Here is a 23,459-nt window from a genome sequence, read left to right as displayed (position 1 = left end):
ATCAAGAAATGCAAAGGAAGGAGTGCATATTTTATAGTCAAGACTATACTTATCAGCTCAGTCTCATCTAATCGCCAGCAAGAACAGCTGCATCCTCTTGGAAACCATAATTGAACAGAAATTACGATTTACTTCAAGAATTACAGGTCCAAAAAAATCAAGAAATGTAAAGGAAAGAGTGAACATTTTATATTCAAGACTATATTTATCAATTAAGTCTCATGCAATTAGCAGCAAGAACAGTTGCATCCTCTTGGAAACCATAATTGAACAGAAACTACGATTTACTGCAAGAATTATAGGTTCACAAAAAAAATCAAGAAATGCAAAGGAAAGAGTGTATGTTTTATATTCAAGACTGTACGTATCAACTCAGTCTAATCCGATCAGCAGCAAGAACAGCTGCATCCTTTTGGAAACCATAATCATACAGAATTTAGGATTTATTGCAAGAACTACGGGTCCAAAAAAAAAAAAAAAATCAAGAAATGCAAAGGAAAGAGTGCATATTTTATAGTCAAGACTATACTTATCAGCTCAGTCTCATCTAAACGCCAGCAAGAACAGCTGCATCCTCTTGGAAACCATAATTGAACAGAAATTACGATTTATTTCAAGAATTATAGGTCCAAAAAAAATCAAGAAATGCAAAGGAAGGAGATCATATTTTATATTCAAGACTATAATTATCAGCCCAGTCTCATGCAATTAGCAGCAAGAACAGTTGCATCGTCCTGGAAACCATAATTGAACAGAAACTACGATTTACTGCAAGAATTATAGGTCGAAAAAAATCTAGAAATGCAAAGGAAGGAGTGCATATTTTATATTCAAGACTATAATTATCAGCTCAGTCTCATCCAATTAGCAGCAAGAACAGCCGCATCCTCTTTGAAACCATAATTGAACACAAATTATGATTTACTGCAAGAATTATAGGTCCCCAAAAATCAAGAAATGCAAGGGAAAGGGATAGAATATAGAAAATTAGAACAAAAAAAGTACACCTAATTTTCTTTTCTTTTTCAACATGTAGAAAATTATGCATTTCTTCTTGTTACATTAACATGCAGGAAAATAATTCATATTGGAATAGATCATATGTTGTGAACAAACCTTCGATGCTTTACCTCCAACGCTGGAAGAAAGGGAAGAGGAAGGAGGAATCTTGGAATCCTTCTCTCTTTTCGATAGAAATCTTGGAAGCCCTTCTAGAAAGAAAGAAAAAAAAACGGAGCGCGGGAGGAAGTCCTGAACACGAAGACCCGTCCGAAAAGACCGGTAAAATGCGCCATGTATAGGGAGGATCGATGACACGTCAGCCGGATGAGACCCGATTTGATCCGGATCCGACCCGAATTGGTTAAGGCACGAGATATAGACCCTGATCCAATTCCTTGGCACGTTAGCTCATGTCAACTCCCATTTGGGTTAGGTCTAGGCAAATTTAAGGGTCCAAGGCATAAAACCATTAGAATCATGCATATTTATGCCACATGTACATGATGCCTTGCCATTTCAGGGAAATCTATGTATGATGCTAAAAAATGTGCACTCATGTACTTCCGATGCCATGACTTTGCTATCAAAGCTTCGTAATGGCAATTTTTCATCATCAAAAACATCTGTCTGCTTTTGCATGTTTCACCCTAGCTTTTCCGACAGCTCCTATTCCTTTTTTATGGCAAAGATTAGCCATCCAATTCATTTTTTTTGAAAAAATTATAGCGACATCTCTTCAAGTTTGGATGAAAAGTGTTTAGATCGTATATTTTTAATTATTTTCAAATAGACACAATAAATTATTATTATTATTATTATTTGTTGCAATGCGGCCCAACATAAATCCATTGATTCTACAGCCAAAAAATTAGAAGCAGCAATTATTAGAACACTCTCTTCAATCCAAACCTCCAGTAATATCTTGGACTTCCCAAGTTTCTGATTTGAAGCATATATGCTGTTAAATGTTTAACAAGTGTGACATGCCAGAGCTCAAGACCAAGTGTCTTTAGAAAGGCAAGACAAAAGGACTCAGGCAGCTCCATACCACAGCCTTTCAAGCTAAACAATATAACACAATATATATATACATATATATATATATATATATATATATATATATATATATATATACATATATATATATATATATATATATATATATATATATATATATATATATATATATATATATATATATATATATATATATATATATATAAAACTTCCGGATGTTGCTAAACTGGGCCTTTTAATAATTCTGATCGGGTTGATGGGTTGGGCTGGGCCTTGTATTACGGTCTCTTTTGAAGTACTTTACAAAATGCCTCAGTGCATTGTTGGATTTGATCCTTTTGAATGTCCAGTTTATTGGATTTGATAATGGTTCAGTCACAATTATTTGTATAGATAGGGTTCGGATTGTACCTTTCATACGAAAGATTGATTGATTTTCTTTTACAACGTTAGCCATTGGATCACACCCAGCATAGCTCTTGTAGCACTCCGAATATTTCTATTCATTTATCTACATAGATCTTACAATGAATGATCGGATTCATGCGATCGTGTGAAAGATTCAACCCGTCGATATAGACATCAAGGCGGAGAGATGTTAAGATGAAATAAACATGCATGCTAATATACTTAATGTAGCTGCTGCAATATAATGAGAGGCTATTACATCGGGACAAAAGGATCAAAATAGATAATCAGTTGATTGCTAAAGATGTTTTCATGAAAGAACAAAAGTGAGAATTAAGGTAAAGTGTGAAATAAAGGTTACATGCTTTTGTGGGAGAAGATCAACCATTCTTTCATGCTTTTGTGACAGCCACCCATCTCAACTGTAGTAATTTAAGTGCATTTATTGCTAATATTTATTGCTCTCAACAGGAGTCCAAATTGCCAAGAATTTTGACCTTTTCAAAAAATTCCATATTGTTATCAGGATGGTCCGCACAAAGGATTATATGCACAAAGGATCCTTAAAAATTGGCTCCACTTGATTGCAAAAACAAAGTACTTTAATTCTAAACAAAATAGACACTTTCTTTAAGTTTATTATATGTTGTTCTCCTAAACAGAATATCTTTAAACCAAAATCATCTATTTATTCCACCAGATCACAATAAATATATTTTTAGACTAAATACAATTACTTTCTTTCCTGCTGAAAAATTATATTTCTAAGAATAACGTCCTCCTTTGGTATTTGGATAATCGTAGAGGTTCTATCCCACAACCATAGCTATTTGTGTATTACATAAAAATCATGATTGCATGAGATGATCATCCATGAGGTCTATACGATCATGATGATTGTGTAATACATGGATGGTTGTAATTGTGATTGCGAGGATGCTTGTTCTAATCGGCAACCCAAAATGGTCTAAAATTGAGGATAATTTATTTCCGTAAAAACGGTAATTCATATAGCTCTAACGTGAGTACATCTTGCCAAATCAAGAAAAAGTACAAAGTACAGAATTCAAGGGGCCAAATCTTGGTTTCTTGCATATTTTTTTATGCGGACGTTTGGATTTTTTTTGGTGTCCTGATGACAGAGAGATTATTATTATTATTTAGCCTTAGACTAACGCGTCACCAATATAAGCCCATTTCCCCACAAATAGACATATTAAGACCCATACGAGGAAGGAAGGGTCCCTCTTCACCTAAGCAATGGAATCACCCTTCATCGGCCATCTCCAAGAACAACCTACATGGGTCCTTCTACTCTCATTTCTGGGGTTCCTTTCTCTCCTCCAAACTTCCATAACTCTTCTCAAATGGGCCTACGCCGCCTTCCTCCGGCCAGGGAAGGACCTCAAGGCCTACGGCTCGTGGGCACTGGTCACCGGAGCCACCGACGGCATCGGGAAGGCCTTCGCCTTCCAGCTAGCCCATGAAGGACTCAACCTAGTCCTCATTGGTAGAAACCCAAGCAAGCTTCGACGGGTCTCCGGCGAGATAAAGGCCAGGCATCCCTGCACCGAGATCAAACTGGTCGTCATGGATTTGGCCGGCGATTTATCGGATGGGATTCGACGTCTCGAAGAGGAGATCAAAGAGTTGGAGGTCGGGATCTTGGTGAACAACGCCGGCATGACGTACCCACAGTTCATGTACTTCCATGAGGTGGAGGAGGAGCTGTGGGAAGGTATCGTGAAGGTGAACATGGAGGCGACGACGAGGGTCACACAGGCCGTCCTTCCGGGGATGATGAAGAGGAGGAGAGGCGCAGTTGTTTGTATTGGCTCAGCATCTTCCGTGGTGGTGCCTTCGTTTCCTCTCGCTGCTGTGTATGCTGCTACTAAAGCGTGAGTACCACCTCTCATACTTTGTGTTCTATTCTTATGGCTCCTCCAAAATTTGATATAAGTAACGGACTCTTTGGACCGTTGCAAGAGAAAAAAAAGTAGCGATTATAAGTTGGAGAATGATGAAAAATAATGAAAAATAACGATATTAGTTATTTGCTCGAATCATTTTTAACAAAAGGAGAGTAACAACATTTGAACTGATATCGAAATTTTAAATTGAAGGAAATATTTTGATTTAATGAACAGTGGCTGAAGGTAAACAATCATCACGTACCATATTATTTATTTATTTATTTGTTTATTTTTTTGGCTAGGACGGATGGATCATATTAGACGAGTATGGATGCATCCAATAAAATCAAAAAATAAAATATCTCAGAGTGTCAAGAGTAACTCTCCATCTCTAGCCCACAGGGTACTACTTGAGTGGCTGGGAGTCACACAAGCCTCATTAGCTTCACAAAAATATGCTAGGCCTGAAAACCCTTTTTATCTCTCATCATGCTTCAGATATTTCGGAATAAAGAATGGACGCAACCATTGCCTTTTGATCATCGGATCTACGTACTATTTATTCATATATACTCTTAGCTTACTAAGTTTTTTCTTTTCTTTTTTTTTTTAAGGATGGGTCGGTTAAATATTTTATTTATATATATATATATATAGAACTAGCGATTTTATAGGGCTTTTGAATACATACGTACTCAATCCATAGTCAACATGAAGATATTATTACTTATACCGTATAGACCGTAGGGTAGTTAATTACAGTCGCTCTTATATGCAGGCTGTTACGCCCCCGCCTGCGCAAAACATATGGGGGCAACATGAGGGAGAAATACGGGGCTCTCCTGCCAGATATTGTTCGGTTCCGGGGCTTCACGCAAGCCCGTCTGTGCAAGGCACGTGCCTGGAGGATTAGAAGACACCCATCTCATATGCTCAGGCTCTGAACGAGTCTTTTCGATGTGGAACTATTGAGCCTCACACAGATCTTATTTATATCCGGATGCATCATCTTAGAATCTAACTGTTGTGATTGGCTGCATGCACGATGTGGTGATGCATACAATATTGATAATAATTTCAGCTATAGATTTTTAAAAATATCCGCTACTGATTTTGTCTGCCTGTAATGACGTATCCTCTGCCTCGACAACAGAAAGTAGGAGATAAATTTTCTTGCTTGTATATGATTATTAAAGTTCGTGATAAGTGAAGTAGTTGGGGAGTTATGATGACATGGCAAGTCGTCCAGTGGAGCAGGCAAATTAACTTTCTCATTTATTGTCGCGGTCGGCACTGGAAAGTTTCAGGCTGCGTGCAACTGGGCCATATTATGATGTTTCATTTATTCAGCATTAAGTAGTAGGATAAGGCCAGATTTACCACAGATCTAAATGAATCTAGTATCTAGATACAGTTGAGTGCCACGAGGTTGAGGGTAGCTTTCCAACGAGATTTGCTTTTCGAATTATTTTTTTTTTCTTTTGGTTGAAAGGGAAGTAAATTATCTTGCAAAATTTTTTTTTATAAAATCTGGAAGAGCGTATCTGTTGGTAGCCTCGGTGGTACCAGGTATAACGTACTCACACGTGGTATTCGTGCCGGAATCCAGAGGCCGGGGTAATCGAGCCGGGCCCACGGATGGAGAGGGTGTGAGTAAAACCGGCTGGAATGCCCAACACACGGTCATTTCTGTCCGCATCGAATATTCTTCTGACGAGGTAGGGGCCCAATGAGGGCTGCTATGCGGAGGTGGACTTGTCCCTTCCTCCCTCCTTCCCTTTTTTTTTTTAGTTAAAAAAAGATTTTTTTTTTTTCAAACATGGTTAAGTTGATTATAGTGTCTTCATTGATTAATATTCCCGCAGAATCTTGATGCTAGTACTTGGCAGATTTATTTTCACTTTTCTCCTTTTTGACTCGTGCCTTATCTACAGAGGACTAAAAATCAAGAGTAATCGGAAAAAAAAAGAGGTGAAATGATTAGATCAAAAAACTAGAATCATGGCACATTGGTTACTTGTTCTCAAGATGGGAAATGGGTTCGGGCCGGCCTGAAACTCATCGGGCCAGGCCGAGTTTGGGTTGGGCGACGAGCTAGGCTTGAAAAATTTTGGGCTGAATTTGGGTTTAATTATAAGCCCATTTCTTTTTCAGGCCAGGTTCGAATATATCACTGGCCCAGTCAGGGCCCAACTCGAGCCTGAGCCTAAATTTAGGCCCGAATCCAGCCTGATTCAATCATTTCGGCTCATTCTAAAATGGGCCTGATCAATACTCTAAGTCTCCAGTGGATTTATTGGGCTAGTGAACTAGTGGGTTTCAGAGTATGTTTGATTAGTTGGTTGTTTTAGTTGTTTTGTATTAGCCTTAATTTAACAGCTGAATATTAAATTTAACTAATTTATTTTGAGTGTCATTCAAAGATTGCTTTTTTGGGGGTCCGGGCCAGCCTAGTTTTAAGCCCAAACAGGTAATTCAAGCTGGCCTAATTGGTTCAGGTGGAGCTCGGATCGGGCTTAAACTAAGGTTTTTCAAATATTTTCGAGCCTAAGTCCAGCCTGAAGCCCAAAATAATTTTTAGACCCGGCTCGGGTAGAGATGTGTAAGCCCGGCCTGTTTGTAGCCCTCCTTTTTCTCTCATGAAAAGACAACTTAAAAAAAACTTAATAACTACATTATCTAAATTAGAAAGAACAAACTGCTTAGACTTTTTTGTCTTGTTAGGTATGGTTGGAGAGTAAGGCAAGATTTAGACTATATAGCAGTTAGCCATAACTTAATTTCATACGGAAATGAAAAGAAATACATATTGGATGAGAGCATCAAGATCAGTCAATACAACATAGGTTTTTCACTACATGAATAGTATATTTCATATTTTATGTAAATCATAGAAGCCAATTCACTGTAGTGTTATGATTTCCTTGATTAACTCTTCCTAAGATATAGTGGCAATGCTAAATCACATTGAATTTCATTCTCTACTTCCAATATTATCTAAATAGTAATCAATAAATAATTAAGTAGCTTTTAAACAGCTCAACAGAAATGAAAGTTAATTGATTCCATCCCTCATATGTTAAATTGCTTTAGACTATCAACATCCAATCTTTTTTACTTGGGCAACTATTTTTTGCCTGCCCGTTCTCTCTATTTGTGTATGTGTTGATGAAACTGAAGGATGGTCCTATTTTTTTCTGTCAGGTATGTTAATCAGTTCTCTAAAAGCCTATACGTTGAGTATAAGAGCATGGGGATCGATGTGCAGTGTCAGGTTAGTCCTTCCATCTTATAATTATTGCTTACATATTTTTACTCTTCTTCATGAGCATTATAAAGTTTTGGCTAATACAACTTTTTCTTAACACCTCTAAACTATGGTTCCCAATGGTTGTGAGTCAAATCTAACATGTATCTGCATTAAAATCTAATAAGATTACATTGTTTACAGTCAATATTAATTGTCACTGTAGTTGCCATTAATATGATCACTGTATCTGCATTAAATCTTTTCTCAAACTAAAGACAAAAAAATGTTTGGCTATCCTATCCAAGTAATGTCAATTTTGTCCTTCTACAATTTATAATGCAATGGAGCATTGAAAACAAAGAATGGAAAACTTGTGAATAAGCTTGATAGGACGCAACGTATTGGACGTAGTAGGAATTTAAAATAAAGCACTGACTACATAATTCTTAAAAATATTATTTAAGTTATAGTTTTCACATATTAAGAGTTTAACCATGAATTTATTTTATTCTTATATCTGATTTAAAATTTTGGATGCAGATCCCCTTATATGTGGCAACAAAAATGGTTAGAATCAAGCAATCTTCTATGTTCATACCATCATCAGATGGCTATGCTTCTGCTGCTGTGCGTTGGATAGGCTATGAGCCACAATGCACTCCTTACTGGCCTCATTACATTCAGTGGTGCTTGGCTTATTTATTTCCAGACTTTATCCTCAATTCATGGCTTCTATATGTGGGAAATAGAAAGAAAAGCCAGGTAAAAAAAATGAGAAGGGAATGAAATGTCTCTGATCTTTCTCTTTAGTAAAAATTGTATACTATTAGTGCTACTGGAAATGATTTTCCAGAAAGTACGAAGCATAAAGACATATAATTATTAAATATTTATTGTAAAAGAAACAAATCAAGGTATTAAGATGGACTATGGTTTCCTAATGGAAGAAAAGTGTCTATAATTGCCATAAAGTGTTAGATTGTCATGCTATATTTAATTGTCCATGACATGCTCCTCCCTCCTGACCCTAAAGCATAATTAGTTTCACTATGGTTCAAATTCAATGCTTTGAAGATGTAACATCAAGTTTAAATATGTTACAGTGATTTTGTTAATTCTCAAATGCAATGTTCCTTATAATATGCTTCATAATCATTAAGATAGGTTTGTACATGCATCAAAACATAGTCTTAAGCTTAGATGACAATATATTGATGACAATAGTCTTAAGCTTATAATCGCCGTTATTATTTTTCACACATCTATATTCGAATTAGATTCTTCTGTTCGATTTTCTATGATTATTCTCCTATTTGTTAATCTAGACTCGAATGCTCATCCCTTATATCAGTTCTTCTGGAGCCTTAGCTAATAGCTCTAACACATGCCCGCTAATCTTTGCTTCTAGTTCCATATAATTGAACTTGAGTTCAAATGATTTTTCTATGATTTTTCTCCTTTTTGTTAATCTAGGCGCTTGAATGCTCATCCTTCTTTATATTAGCTCTTCTTGGACCTTAGTTAATAGCTCTAATTGCATGCCCACTAATCTTTATTTCTAATTCTATATAATTGAAGATTTCAAAGACATATGCGATTTCTAACGCAAAAAAAAAAAGACATCTTTGATAGGAGTTCTTAAAAGCTAGCCTTGTGAGCGAGCTTTTTATAGGGTTCAGTGTTCTTGGGGGTCTGTGACTTAGGGTTGCCGGCAGAGGCTTAAATCATTGTTTAGAGGATGAAACCCCTCTCTGAGAGGTCCCATCCTCTCTTTTCCTCCATACTTAGGGACTGGCCGCCGCCCCCCTGTCTCCGGCGCGCCGGCAACGGCTGCCAGCAGGGGGTGCGGTAACCCCTCCCTGTCGGTCTTATCCCTTCGTTTTTTTTTTTTTTTTTTTAAACATTATAACAGCACCGCCCACAGTGAAATTTGGGTCCAAACCTTAACTGGGCCTATTCCTTATTGGGCCTAGTAGGTTGTGGGCCCGGACATTACACATGCAGCATAAATATACCAATGGTTCGACATGCGACACCAATTTAGCACCTTGATTCATCGTAACAAAACTTTCAGGTCTATTCATGAAATGGTATATGGGTTATTGCTTACTCTGGTCACAATAAACGTTAGAGAATAACCTGGTTTTCCTCAAGAACAACAATTATATCACGAAATTATATAGTCCAGTTGCATTGGTCTTAAACCAATAGTAAATTCTAGGTGGTCAATCTAAACCATTCACTTCCAAGAAGTACCTTTGCCATTTCACTTCTCCAATTTCTGATTGATGTCCACTTGGAAACCAGCTCCTGATCTTAACGAAGAATTAATGACTATTTATAAGTGACAAAATATTGATGTGATGTCCTTTCCTTGAATGTTATAACATAAAGCACCATATTTAGGCGTGCAAAAGAGTTTTGAAGCTTATGCAAACAAATGATTAACTACTAAGCAGTATGTGTCCTGAATCATATACTCAAAACGGATGTCAAACTTTTTTTTTTCTTTTTCTTTTTCTTTTGCGTGTGTATGGGTTCACGAAGAAAATGGCGAGGGTTTTCTTTCATGATGGAAATGCTGATTTTGCCCGTTCCTCACTTAAAAAATATATATATTTTAAAAAGAAATTGTTCGAAGCTAGCATATGTAGAGATGCAAATGAGCCAAGCAGATCATGATATTCTTACAAATATCAAAGTCTCTGCCAAATTCTATCGGTTCTATTCGGCCGAGAAACAGTTGAGTAGATGGATATATAACTTCAAACATAATGTGAATCTGGTCATCTTCTAGTACTCCATGAAAAAAGTGAGGAGAGAGTTGTTTGCAAGATGAAAAGGTTGGTTCCGCTGTTAATGATCATTAGTAAATATTTCCCTTTACAAGTCAGAGAGAGAGAGAGAGAAGGTTGCCAGCTTCAGTCCTATTACAAAAAAATTGCTCTTCAAAACTGGCATTTTTTTTTTCTAATGCTTTTGAAAGAATGGAAAGGCCTATTTTCCTCACAATCATGTACCCACCTCTCCTCTCCATCACCACCCTGGTCAAACAGAGCCACTGCTCATAAAACCAGGGCTTATTACAATCAAGGTTAAAGCAAGAGCTACATCTTGTGAAACCGAGCAAAATCCATCCCTTTTCTAAAGTAACAAGAGATGTACCATCCAAACCAAAGTTCCATAGCAAGCTGATATTACAATTAGTACATGAAATTGGTGCTTTATGTCATAACTTCATCAACACCAATCCTAAAAACCATATTGTTCCCCTCATGCAATGGACCAGCAAGATTACAGATCTACATTTGCAAATAATTATGGAAGAAATGAAATGCAATACAATCAATTGTTTTATTAAAATACATAATCGGCATTTATATTTATGCAGGTTCCTCAAATCATATCATCTTACAAACCCATCAGCAATGTAACTAGGAGAGTTAGTCAAACAGACATTCTCAGTCGCAGATCACATCAATTTGTTAGTTCCAACAGAGGAGCAAAGCCTACACTGATACGTAGGTGCGACAAGGGCTTCTTATGGCTTGCGCCATTGCCGTGGAGCGAAGCTTTCTTTCTCTAATGGCGGGGTCTTCTAACAGCAGCACCTTGTCCCTATCCTGAACCCCCACCATATGAAGGCGATCACCATCCTCTCTCTCCTTTCCTCTAAATAGGAGTCTCTGCTCTCTTGGCTCCAACCCCGTTACCAGAGATAATACCACCTTCAACTCTCCTGCATCGCATAATAAAACCAAATAATTAATGTTACAATCTTGCACTTGAAAAAGGCAAGATTAATCTTGTAGCGCCCCTACTATAAATACTAACTCTCCACCTACCAAAAGTAGAAGTTGCTAAGATGGAGATGTCATGCCACCATGAACCGGTTGTGATCCTGAGTTGAATCACTTCTTCATCCTCTTCTCCTCCACTCGCTCTCTTCTGGACCAGCATGCCTCCAGGCCTCAGCTCCCACCCGATGTCCCCCCGGCCGCAGCCACCACCACCTCCTCCTCCACAACTAAGCTTGGACTTGCTCTTGAAAAGCCTCCTTGATCTTAACTTAATCATCTCTCGATATCTCTCTAGACAACTCCCTTCTGCCTATCTCCTCAGTTGGTAGGGAGAAGAAAAGAGAGACATGAAGTGTATTTATAATGGTTGGGACTTTGGGAGAGGCCATGGAACTAGAGACAGGTGTGCATGATGCTCGTAAGAATAAAGAAAAAGGCTAACATGGGAGGGGCCTGTTTAAGCCCGAGATTACGGAGGCTGGGAGCAGCACATGGGTTGGCAACCACGCGTTGCATGAATAACGGGCCAACACAGTCATACCAGGCGGCGGATTACATGTTGATCGAGAAATGTTCTTATTTTTTTACGGGTAGAGGTTGGTGGAGAGCATGGGATGGATGCCATGGAAATAGTGAAGAGGTTGAGAGGAGAATATACGTGGGAACACAGTTGTGTTAAAATATTTGCAGGAGGGAGGGAGGGAGAGAGAGAGAGAGAGAGAGAGAGAGAGAAGTAATTTTATTTTTTTCCTAATATATTAGGTACATCGCAATAGTTATATATACTCGTATACAGGCTACATATAAGAAAAAGAATGTAGACTGATATAACATCAGACGAATAAAAGAAAATAATACTCACCGATACAAGTTGTTATGTGATTCCTAAAATCGATCTAACAAGATTATGCTAACAAAGAAAAATAATGCTGATCGATAAAGGATCACGCTAATAAAGAAAAATAATATGGGCTGATATAGGTTGATATATGATTTCTAAAATTATTCTAACATCATTTCTCAAACTCAAGATGATATTATCAGTGCCAACTTGAGTTTGTAAACTAGATCACGAATGTACCTAAAAACTGGAGTACTGGATCAAGAGTTGAAGCATCAGCTCAGAAGTTGATGTAGCAGATTAGAAATTGACGTAACAATTTAGAAGCCGATATGGTAGACTGATGTGTCTGACTGACGTGATAGACTGACATGTTCGTTGATATGGCTGATTGATTTGTCTGATGATGTAATAGCGAGAAGACAGAAGATTACAGTTGCAGCGAGGACATAACTCAAAGAGAAGGCAACCAAATATCAACGATCCTTATAGACGGAGGCACCATGCAGGAGGACTAATTGGCTAATTGATTTGTTTGATGATGCGGCAATGAGTAAACACATAAAAGATAACAATTGCAGTGAGGACAGAGCTCAGAGAGAAGGCAGCCGAAGGTCGATGATCCTCGTAGATGGAGGCACCATGGAAGAGGAGCAATTGGCTTTAAATTGGATGTCGAAGGAGCTGAAGGCAGCAATAAAACCAAAGATGGAGAGAACGGGGCCAAGCGACGATGAGGAAAGACGACCGAAGATCTGAAGCTGAGAAAAAAAATAACGGAGAGGAGCTGTGGATTCATTAAAAATAAATGATCTTCATATATTAATCTACCAAAAATAGAGGATATGCAGATCTACTAATGAGATTAATATTGATTCATTAGAAAATAGATAATCTGGGGAGAAACAGAAGATCTGCGAATCCACCAAAAAATAGAAAATTTTCGGATATTGATTCACCGGAGAACGGAGATCGATAGATCAATGATAGGGGTCTATAAAGTTGTTATGTGATTTCTAAAATTATTCTAATATTTTAGGGGCATGGAGATCATAGTTTGGTATGGTTTTGTTGTGCGCTGTCATGCATGCAATAGATATGGGAAAATCTTTCATCCATGTGAAGGAGATGTAGCTCGTGTCCTTTAGCTCTTTGGTGGTTAGATATCAAGATCCAGGGTGACAATTGGATAAAAGTATCGACAAATCTATATCAAAATCCAAATGATATTATGTGCTCATATCTGGATTGTCCATGATGAAAGATTTCAGATATATGGATTCAATATTAAATTAGATTTGGTTTGTCCCTCCATCCATGATAAGATTAAATAAACCTGAAAATATGGACAGCCATGAGCATATGTATGACAATGAAATGCTCGCATCCCTAGCTACAATCTACCTAGTTACCATTAAAAATCCCCATCACATACATGGTTAGGTATCCTATCAAGCGAGTAGGCGCATCGAAATGTTTCATGGAGACGAGATTAGCAAGGAGAATTTTTAATGTTTTTTGTTTTTCATATCATTTCTCCAAGTAGATTGTTCCATTTGGATAAGCTTAGTTATTGATAGGATCCCATCTTTTTAGGAAGCAAAGCTTTTTGATACAAATCTAAGCTTTATTTGCTACGTGTATAGTTGCATATCACATAATTTCAGAACTTGAGAAATATCATGTCCCAATACCATGATCCAAGGTTTCAATATTCTTGATATGACTGAATAACAAGAAAACAACTAGAACTGTTTATAGCATTATAAGCGGAAATAATGACAAGTCAGATTTAGATGAAATTTTCTTGGGAACACAAATATTATATATATATATATAATTAAAATAACATCATCATCGAATCCTGGTTCAGATGGGTTGGGCGGGGGGGTTCGAATTCAAAGGCCATCTCCCCTTGCTCTAGTATCCTGGTTTTATGAGCCATGTGTTAGTCTACCCAAGGATATTCTAAACTTCAACCTGAGTGAGATTTCTTGGGTTTTAAGGTAGCGAGATTGATAATAGCTCTCCTAGTCTAAATTAAAGAAAAATGTTAATTAGCATAATATTTGATTTTTATTTTCTGCACTTGGTCAAGGGGAAATCGATTTCATATTTAATGGGACACTATTAATTCATCTTTCTAAACTAAAATGAAGACTTCGATTTCAGAAATTACTATTTCATCAAGCAGGAAAAATGTCAAATGATGGCTATTACAACTACTATACGCACTGCAGCAGCCATTATAACGAAATTATTCCCTAAATAATGGTTGTTATTGAAATTCTCAGCCATTATCTATCATAGGAGGGTGATGCATCAGATTTGTGATTTTTTTTTTTCATGAGATTTCTCCGTCTCATTTTGATGATAATTGTTAAAATCAGGCAGGATTTTTCTTTAATGGGTAAGCCCAACATATGAAATTTTGTAATAATTGGGTTAAAGAGTCAACACTTCTGCTCTGATACCATGTTGAAATCACCACTTATCCTAAAAACTTAAACTTATAGAATGAGATAGATTTATTTATATATTTTATATTTTCTTACAATAATTTAGCCGATCAGGCTAATACAACAATGCTTTAAACTCCAATGCACCATCTCAGCCAATTTGAACAAAATGAGATGCCATCTCAATGGTGCCTATGCCAATAGTTTATTTTATCTGAGTCCAATCCTAAGTAAAGCTTAGCGTCCAGAATCTAGAAACATGCACAAGAAAAGATATATGAGAAGGCGAGATCACATGAACTAAGAGAAGAAACTTCTTGTTTTCTTTTTCCTTTTTTTTCCCATTATTTCTCATCTTGCTTCTGCCTGTGCTACATTTCATTTATCAATGAATATTTCGGTAGTTTTCCACCGTTCAGCAAGGAAAAAAATATAGAATTTTTTTTTTTCTTCTGATACTAAGGGAGGCAGAAGCCACCCAAAACTTTATTAAGGAAGTGGTATTTACAGAGAATGTGACTTACGGGAAAGAAGTATAGGGCCTGTCAAAACAGAACCATGGATATCAGCAGTAATCAACAAAACCTAAAAGAGATAAGAAGATATCAATCTATAACTGTGCAGGAGTTAAAGGATTGAGGGGAAGCATTACTTTCCACAACCCTTGAGAGAACTAACATGGGAGGAGCCCTTCTTTCTTTCTTTCTTCTTCTTCTTTTTTTGCTAAAACGGAAGTATCATACATAACATGTATGGATACAACCAAAAAAGTCAAAAAACAGTGCATCACAAAGAGCACTAGGCAACTTCACCTCTCCCACCATAGGTGTTCATCTGAATGGTTGGCGACAAAGAAAGCAACTCAATCAGCAGCCCCATTTGCCTTCCTAAACACATGCTTCGCCTGGATGACCATCCCATCCGGCAACATGACCCAGATGTTCATCAACAGAAGGTGGTGGTCGCCAACCCCTCCTAAATCCTGCCCAATCCATCCAATGACCATCGCCGAGCCGCCCTCTTCTTTAAGTGTAGTTTGTGGGGCTTGGAAGCAGCGCATGGGGGCTGGCAGCACGCTTTGCATGAATAATGGGCCAACGAAATCATTGCAGCAGCCGGCTTAGGATTGATTTAAATCAAAATATTATTCTTAAAGTGCAGAGGTTGGTGGACACCATGGGATGAGCACCTTAGAAGTGGTGTGGATGTTTTGAGGAGAATATATGTGGGAACATGGAGTTAGTTGATAGGTTGGCGAGCCAATCTTTATATGACATCTGAGTAAATTATCCTGCAATTGGGGAGCATCATGTGGTATCTTCCATGGGAGGGAGATGAGTCCAGCTTCATTGTGCTGGTATTATTTAATGAGCTAGATTTTGGACAGACATCCAATATGCGTCCACATATGGGATCATATCTAGATTCTTAAGAATGATAGGATGTAGATCTGAATGCATATATAGCAAGAATAATTGGATTTAATACCAGAGGAGATTAGTTTAACTCAACAAAGTTAATTGCCAAACTTAAACTCATCACTGTTAATGTAATTCACCTAGTATGCTCTATATTATGTCCTCAATTGTAAGGAACATCATTAAGAATATACATTACCGGTTGATATGTCAGCCGTTTAAAATGAAAAAAAAAAAAAAAATCTTTCCTATGAATCCTTTATGCTGAATAGCATCATCATCTGTATTGATGGATAGTTTCGAAGATGAATGCCTGAATTCTTCCATGCATGCACCCGTTTGTTCCATTTCCACATTAATAACCTCGAAGGCTCCTTGGCTCGCATGTTTGATGACAAATGATAAAGATCACATCATATAAATATTATCTTTTTTCATGATGATTATTGTTTAATAGGTGCTTCTTGCAGTAAATCAATAGTTATGCACTAACGATCCATTTTAGATTTAATTTCAAGAATAGAGATGCAACCTATGAAAATCTAATGTAACAATGTTGGTATTGGAGGGTCTTAACATGAGACATGGTATGGTCATATGGGTGTGAAGGAGGAAAGATATGATAGCATCCGCCATGTTTGATTCTAGAGGAATTGCTGAAGACAAGACCAAAGCAAGACCGACTTGCTTTGGATTGGACCCCTAAGACAACTCGGCAGATATAAGAAGCCTGTTACACCCTTCATAGAAATTTGCTAACAAAATAAAACTTATACACAACGAAGAATTAAGAAAATAGTTTAGCATTAGTTACGCAAATCATAAGTATTCTGATGTTTTTTTCTATAACATAGTTTAGCCTTTGTTTTGTATCATTATTTCAACATGTGGTTGTCGCCGTTCCTTCTTAGCAGCTGCAGCAACAATATTATTATCAATTAGATCATACTAAAAACTAATTTTTCTTTGTATCAGATTCAAATAATCTTCTTTGTTCAGTTTAATGGCTGAAGATCTTTTTGCCTGCCTTCCTCCTTTCTTCACCCCAAATCTTCCTATGCCTTTTCTAGGTGTTGGTTGGGCTCCATCTCTCTTTACCCAGCTTTTTTTTGTGTCCTCATAGCGTAGGAGCAATAAGCCTTATTCCTGATCCTGAATCAAGGTAAGGAGGTTTTCTAATTAGTTGGAATTAGCTCAGATTATTGGTATCTTTTCTCTAGTCTATTAACTTGGTGAGTCTGAATCCTATTGGTTTGTACTATGAAATCTATACATATTTTCATAAAAACCACCCAACAAGACTAGCAAGTACAATCCTTATCACTATTCCATTTGAAAGAATAATGGCATATTAATCCAACCTATCATTGTTCTTTCCCCTAAATGTGGGATCTTTTTAGAAATTTCTCATTATATTATTTAAAAAAAAACATTTAGAACATATATGAAAGAAACCAAATTTTGATCATAAAATAGCGATTTGTGGAGACACTTATAGAATCTAGATCGGTTATACACACGATACAAAATTTTCAACAATGTTACCTTGGACCGCTCATCCGAAGTTTGGCGATCAGCCCTAAATGTTTAATTAATTATCTGTTATATAGCAAATTTGGTTCAACAAGACCCAAGATTCTTTAATTATTTTGTCCAAGGTTAGCAGATGAACCTCCTTCATCAATACCTCTTAATCCAACCCTACCCTATTCTATACAATCTGATCTACCTTAGACCTAAATCTAACCTGGTCAACATTCTAGCTTTTGGACTAGATTCTGACCTAGTTGTCCTTTGGATACGTAATCTGACAAATATACCCACTACTCATTAAACCAAGTTAAAAAATACCCATAGCACTCTTGGACATTCTAGTAGACAGACCACGTGATAGAAGATCAACACATATAAGATGGTCCCTCCATCAACTTGTGTATTAATTATTAAATGAGGTTAGATAATTAGATCGGACCATGGTTTGTTTTATTAAGAAACTAAATAGAAAACAAATATTTTGGTCTAAGCATAATACTGCACATTCCTCATTTCTGACTGTTGATTCCACTAATCACAAGTTTCCAAGTTTAAATGGATATTTTAAAGTATTTCTAATAACATCTATGGATGGCAATTTGGCTGGATCTGCTTAGATACATAATTGATCAAAAATCTGTCAATCAAAATCGGATCTATTTTTTAAATGAGTCAAAAATAAAGATTTGATCATCTAATTAAATAGATAATCTAGCTCAATCTATAATAGATTGAAACAAATTAAATGGATTAAATGGTTAAACATTGCTACTCGTCATAACTTCCTTATCCTCAATGATGGGATGCTATTTCCAGATTATTAGATGGGTGATGCCCAATTAAGCACAATGCACATTTATCGTCTAATTTGGTCCTGCCCCACACGCAAACACGTGCGCATGCACGCACGCGCGCACGCGCACACCACAACTTGCACAGTGCACATACTGATAATAATTGGATTGACCATTCACCAAGAAGCCAACTTGATCTCAGCTCTAGATAAGATGCACTGATTCGTCACAAATCTCAAAACGCAGATGGACCTTTGTTGCACCATGTCCATGCTGCTTTTTTTTTTTTTTTTTTTTTGGTGAAAACGGCGATTCTTTTTCTTTACCCTCACCGTGTTCCCCAGTAAACACGCCATCCACAACGAATTCACAAGTAAACACGCCATCCACATCGAACGGATCGACGAGGTCCTCAACACAAGAATCCAATCATGGACGTCATCCAAATAAATCGTCCATGCGTGCTCCGCCGGACCACCAGATCGTATTATCCCTCTCTGGTAGTCCGAGATAAGGACTCGGGAGACCGCCGGAGAAGAGAGGAGTCCTCTCCGCAGCGTCCGCATCTCTCTCACGCCCTCTAACCACCTCTATCATTCCCAAAATACCCCTCCTCCCAGCTCCTCTCCTCCGTCGCCACCATGACCCTTCCCGAAAAGCCCCTCCTCAAACCTTTCCTCCTCCTCCTCTCCCTCTCCCTCCTCCTCCTCCTCACCCCTTCCTTCCGCCGTTCCTCCTCGCCCTCCGCCGCATCCGCCGCCGCCGGCGGGGCTGCCACCCCGCTCCTCCGCATCCGCCCGGGCTACAATTCCTACGACGACTACATCAAGCACCAGCTAAACAAGACCCTCAACCCCCGTCTCCGCCGCGTCTGGGCCACCCGCGACTGGGACCGCAAAGTCCTCGTCTTCGCCCGCTTCTTCTCCGACATGAAATCCCGGGGCCTCCTCTCGAACAACTCCCGCGCGCTCTGCATCGGCGCCCGCCTTGGCCAGGAGGTCGCCGCCCTCCGCCGCGTCGGCGTCGACGACGCCGTCGGCGTGGACCTCGTCCCCTCCCCACCCCTCGTCGTCGCCGGCGACTTCCACGCCCAGCCCTTCCCCGACTCCTCCTTCGACTTCGAGTTCTCCAACGTCTTCGACCACGCCCTCTACCCCGACCGCTTTGTCGCCGAGATCGAGCGCACCCTCCGCCCCGGCGGCGTCGCCGTCCTCCACGTCGCCCTCCACCGCCGCGGCGATAAGTACTCGGCCAACGACCTCTTCGGCGTCGACGGCGTCCTCGGCCTCTTCAAACACTCCGACCTAGTCCATGTCTCCAACGTTGACGGCTTCGGCCTCGACACCGAGGTCGTCCTCCGGAAAAAAAAGCGTCCAAGCCAACAATAATCCTTCCCCCCTCTCTCCATCCCCCGCCGTGGGCGGCCGCGGCCGCGGCCGCGGTGGTGGTGGTTATTTTTCTTTTTATTCATTCTTGTTGTATACTTTGGAATCATTCTTCACCATCATGGAAAAAAAAATACGGAATTCTTTTTCGATGGTCTCGAGGCAGATTCCTTATCTTTATGCGCCGGCTCCGGCTTTTCCTTATTCTCAGACTTTATTTTTCGGGCAATATTACTATTATTGTAGCTTAGACTTGAGATGCGACATATGGGGTGGTGGTTGGAAGAGGAAATAGAACAGCTGGCCCGGATCTTTCATCTGGGCGGTTGGTGGACACGGGTAACGGTGCGTGCATGTCTGCCACGTGTACTTTTGCCATTTAGCTTGGTCATGTCGCGCGTGGAACGGTTGGCGGTACAGCGGTGCGACATTCCGAACTTCGTCGAGCTGGAAATGCACTGGAAGCGGCTCGTTAGTACTGCCGCTAATCATGGCTCTATAGACGGCAACTTGGACTTCAATGCAGGGTGTGAAGTGGAGTTCAATGTCCAGACCATTGAAATTGCTCGTAGAAGATGTGAGATATGGCATATGGGAGCCATTGGATCTTCTTGGGAATAAAATTGTGATTACCATATGCTATGATATGAAGTGCGCCCATTTATGTACACTAAGCTTGCACACACAAACATTGTGCAAGCGCTGAGGAAGCCATTTGGCTATCTTTCTGTATGCTTGCTTGCTGTTACATGACAATTATGCTTCATGGGAGGCAAAATGGATCATCCTACTCCAGCATGGAGCCACATAATTTCGATCAGACCTCAGAACCAAGCAGGCCAGACCTTGGTTTCGCTAAAAGCTAGGCCGATCTCGGTTCCTGCCGAAGACCGAGCCGACCTTGGCCCGAGACCGATATGATCTCGGCTTTGTCAACCCTGATCCCGTAGATCCCTCGAACAAAAGGAATGGTTACTCCCCAAGACCCTATATAGCCTATCTCAACGGCTCTAATCGGGCTGCTCAGGCGGCCGAGCGGCTAGATCATGTTACGTGGCAGATCCAGAAGCTTCCTTAGCAAATCTTCCTGAATTGCGGTGTTAAAGGCCGATCATCATGATGGCCATCTCGGGGGCACAGAAATGATGATTGGCCCCTCGCGTACCATCAGGTAACACTTTGAGAGGAAGCGTGTGTGCACGCAACGCATTGAAGAGCTCCCTCAACTATTTCCGCTTGGAATGACGTAACGGATTCTCAGAACAAATCTGGAAAGATATCTCTCGCATCCTCCTCCTGTGGGATTGATCTTCATGATTCATGCTGCCTCCAGCTAATGGCAAACTGATCACGAATCGGTCCGAGACTTTAGGTAACGGCCAAAACCCTCACCCTATAAAAAAGAAGTAGAGAAAAGCTCTCGAGAATTGTGAAAAACACTCAGAAACCTCTCCAAAAACTATGCTAACTTAGCCATCAGAGGGCCTTCGTCGGAATATCTGGCCAAGGCTTTGTGTAGGTATCCCGGAGCGCAGGAGGTGGGCTCCCTTTCTCCATCTCAGCCGGCGTCTTCTCGGCTTCCCCTCCGGCGTGGTAACCCTCAGGCCAAATTTCAACCACAACAACGCTGATTGGGTTGCTGCTTCCTTTGCGGCTCACCGCTCCAGAGGTTTTATTTGGGCAAACCACGTTTCTATGCATGAGCTTTTGTGTGCTCTTCTATTTTATAATTTGTTGGCCATATTTACATCTGTCGTGTGTGAGCTGCCGTTATATCCAAAAAAAAAAAAAAAAAAGTCCGTACCTCTAGGGTAGGCTATATAACTGCCTCCTCAGCAATGGTACTACACTCAGATGCAAGTTAATGATCTTTATTTATTATAATACATGATGTTTCAAATTAAAAGTTTGTTTGGAGAATCTAGTAGGATTGGCTTTTCTGGATTCAGCCCATCTGGCCATGTGGCCTGTATCGACCACAACCCCAAGCCAATTGGTGGATTGTGACCTTTTGGACTTCAAGAGGTAAAACTTGCCTGCTGACCCATCCCATTGCTTATTTACTGGGTATTTAGTGATTGGAGCATTGGATGCCTTGCCCCAAGGAAATTCACAAGTCATTAAGCAATGCAGGTCAGTCTGTTCATTCTCTGTTACCTTGAATTCTTGCAGATTTTTTAAAAAAATCTATATATCACATTAGCTTATCACTTTATTTTAAAAAAGTGAAGCGCAAGAGATAAGCATATTCGCAAGTAAAACAACACATAATACTCATTTCCATATGGTTTTAGACACTGTTTGTTGTAAAGATGACGGATGTGCTTAGCTAACTAGATTTGACATCTTATGATTTTATAACTCCTCTGAGCACATGTAATGGCTAAACCAATAATTACTTACCCAGATGGATTGCATCATATGATCTATGTTTAAATTGTGATACCATTGGTTTCTATGAGGAAGTTGGACGCAAGTCAACACTTCACTGCATTTTAGCATCTTAGAATTTTCTGTAACTTTAGATCATAAGGTTTAAATATGCTTGTTTTATCTTGATATGACATGCCAAATGAAATTTACTTCATGCTCATTACTCAAAGTTTGGGTTCTAAGACTCGACCTCAAAATTAAGAAGTACATGTACATAGCCATGTGTTTTGAGTCCCCTTTTCAAAGAATCTGGCAGCTAGCTATAGCATAGGACAGAATTTAAGTACTTGCATCAGGTAGCTGCACTCGCAATACTCTGGTAGCTGGCTCATGCATCATAACATCAGTCATTTCCTTGAAAGGTTGGGAGGAAAAAGAAACAAGAAGAATGGATGGAACCTCTTCATCAATGAACTGTTTTCTATTACTGGAGTTGTCCAAGAAGTGGGCAGCTTGAAGAAACATGACACCATCTTCTTGCTTTCATATTGAAGAGTGCACTTGACAATGGATGAATCGATGCGAAGGGACCCTCTGCTTAGAGGATTAAGTGCAAGCAATTTATGCTACCAATTGTGCAAGCAAGCAAACTATCTAGGAGGATGAGGGGAGGGGAACTCTTGGTGTAAATGTTGAAGACAGTAGTTGCTGTTTAGGACAGAGGTACAAACATAGTGTAGTTCAGCTGGATGGACGTCATTTCAGATCTCTTGGTTGCAATCTTCAAGATAAGAAGAGAAGCAAATGGTTAAGTGGCAATTGCAATTCTTCTGTATGATTGGTAACATAATGAAGCTGCATTGACATTTGGAAACAACAGGGTTATCTGTGTTTATATGATAACTCCAGGCAGCTACTATGGGAGGACTCATAAACTGATGTAATTACCCTTATCATTGTATGTCTTATACCAGTATCTGTTTTCAAATCTAGAATGCTTAAGACTCATTTGTACACATCTGATTTAACTTGGATTCTTTCATTGTCTGAGAAGTTTAAAATACCATTATCTATTCATTAATATCGAAAGAGGAATATTTCAAAATTGGTTTCTAACAACAAAAAAGTGGATTTATGAGCTATCCAAGCAATATTTGGTGACTTTAAAACCTCAAACAATATTTGGTTAAGCCAAGAATAATGATATTGCAACCAATGCAGTTGTTAGTTGGAGCTTTGAATGAAAGTGCATCTTTTGCCTTTTTT

General features: G+C 39.1%; 3 protein-coding genes across 4 annotated transcripts; 2 read left to right on the top strand and 1 right to left on the bottom strand.

Annotated features, from left to right (window-relative positions):
* Window positions 1-3,656: 3,656 nt before the first annotated feature.
* LOC103714454 (very-long-chain 3-oxoacyl-CoA reductase 1) lies at window positions 3,657-8,531 on the top strand. 2 transcript variants are annotated; one of them, XM_008801707.5, is made up of 3 exons: window positions 3,657-4,325; window positions 7,545-7,614; window positions 8,131-8,531. In XM_008801707.5, exons 1-3 carry the CDS (start codon window positions 3,688-3,690, stop codon window positions 8,374-8,376), a joined length of 954 nt encoding a protein of 317 aa, XP_008799929.4. In that variant the 5' UTR covers window positions 3,657-3,687; the 3' UTR covers window positions 8,377-8,531. The 2 variants fall into 2 exon arrangements, 1 of the variants encoding a protein (XP_008799929.4); XR_015974592.2 differs by having other exon boundaries at window positions 3,663-4,325; window positions 5,119-7,614.
* A 1,422-nt stretch (window positions 8,532-9,953) lies between these two features.
* Window positions 9,954-11,926, bottom strand: LOC103714456 (BAG family molecular chaperone regulator 2-like). Its single transcript, XM_008801708.6, has 2 exons — window positions 11,436-11,926; window positions 9,954-11,329 (listed from the first exon to the last, which is right to left on the bottom strand). Exons 1-2 carry the CDS (start codon window positions 11,665-11,667, stop codon window positions 11,100-11,102), a joined length of 462 nt encoding a protein of 153 aa, XP_008799930.4. The 5' UTR covers window positions 11,668-11,926; the 3' UTR covers window positions 9,954-11,099.
* A 6,839-nt stretch (window positions 11,927-18,765) lies between these two features.
* Window positions 18,766-20,204, top strand: LOC103714492 (uncharacterized). The gene has a single exon (XM_008801758.6). The coding sequence runs from the start codon at window positions 19,077-19,079 to the stop codon at window positions 19,821-19,823; it is 747 nt and encodes a 248-aa protein (XP_008799980.5). The 5' UTR covers window positions 18,766-19,076; the 3' UTR covers window positions 19,824-20,204.
* The last annotated feature ends 3,255 nt before the right edge of the window (window positions 20,205-23,459 follow it).

Source organism: Phoenix dactylifera, chromosome 18 (assembly GCF_051530095.1).
Source record: "Phoenix dactylifera cultivar Ajwa chromosome 18, Ajwa_hap1_PhDact_Kaust_v1.1, whole genome shotgun sequence".
NCBI classification, from domain to species: domain Eukaryota; kingdom Viridiplantae; phylum Streptophyta; class Magnoliopsida; order Arecales; family Arecaceae; genus Phoenix; species Phoenix dactylifera.
Note: the sequence above shows the minus strand (reverse complement) of the source record. Positions and strands in the feature narration are given on the sequence as shown.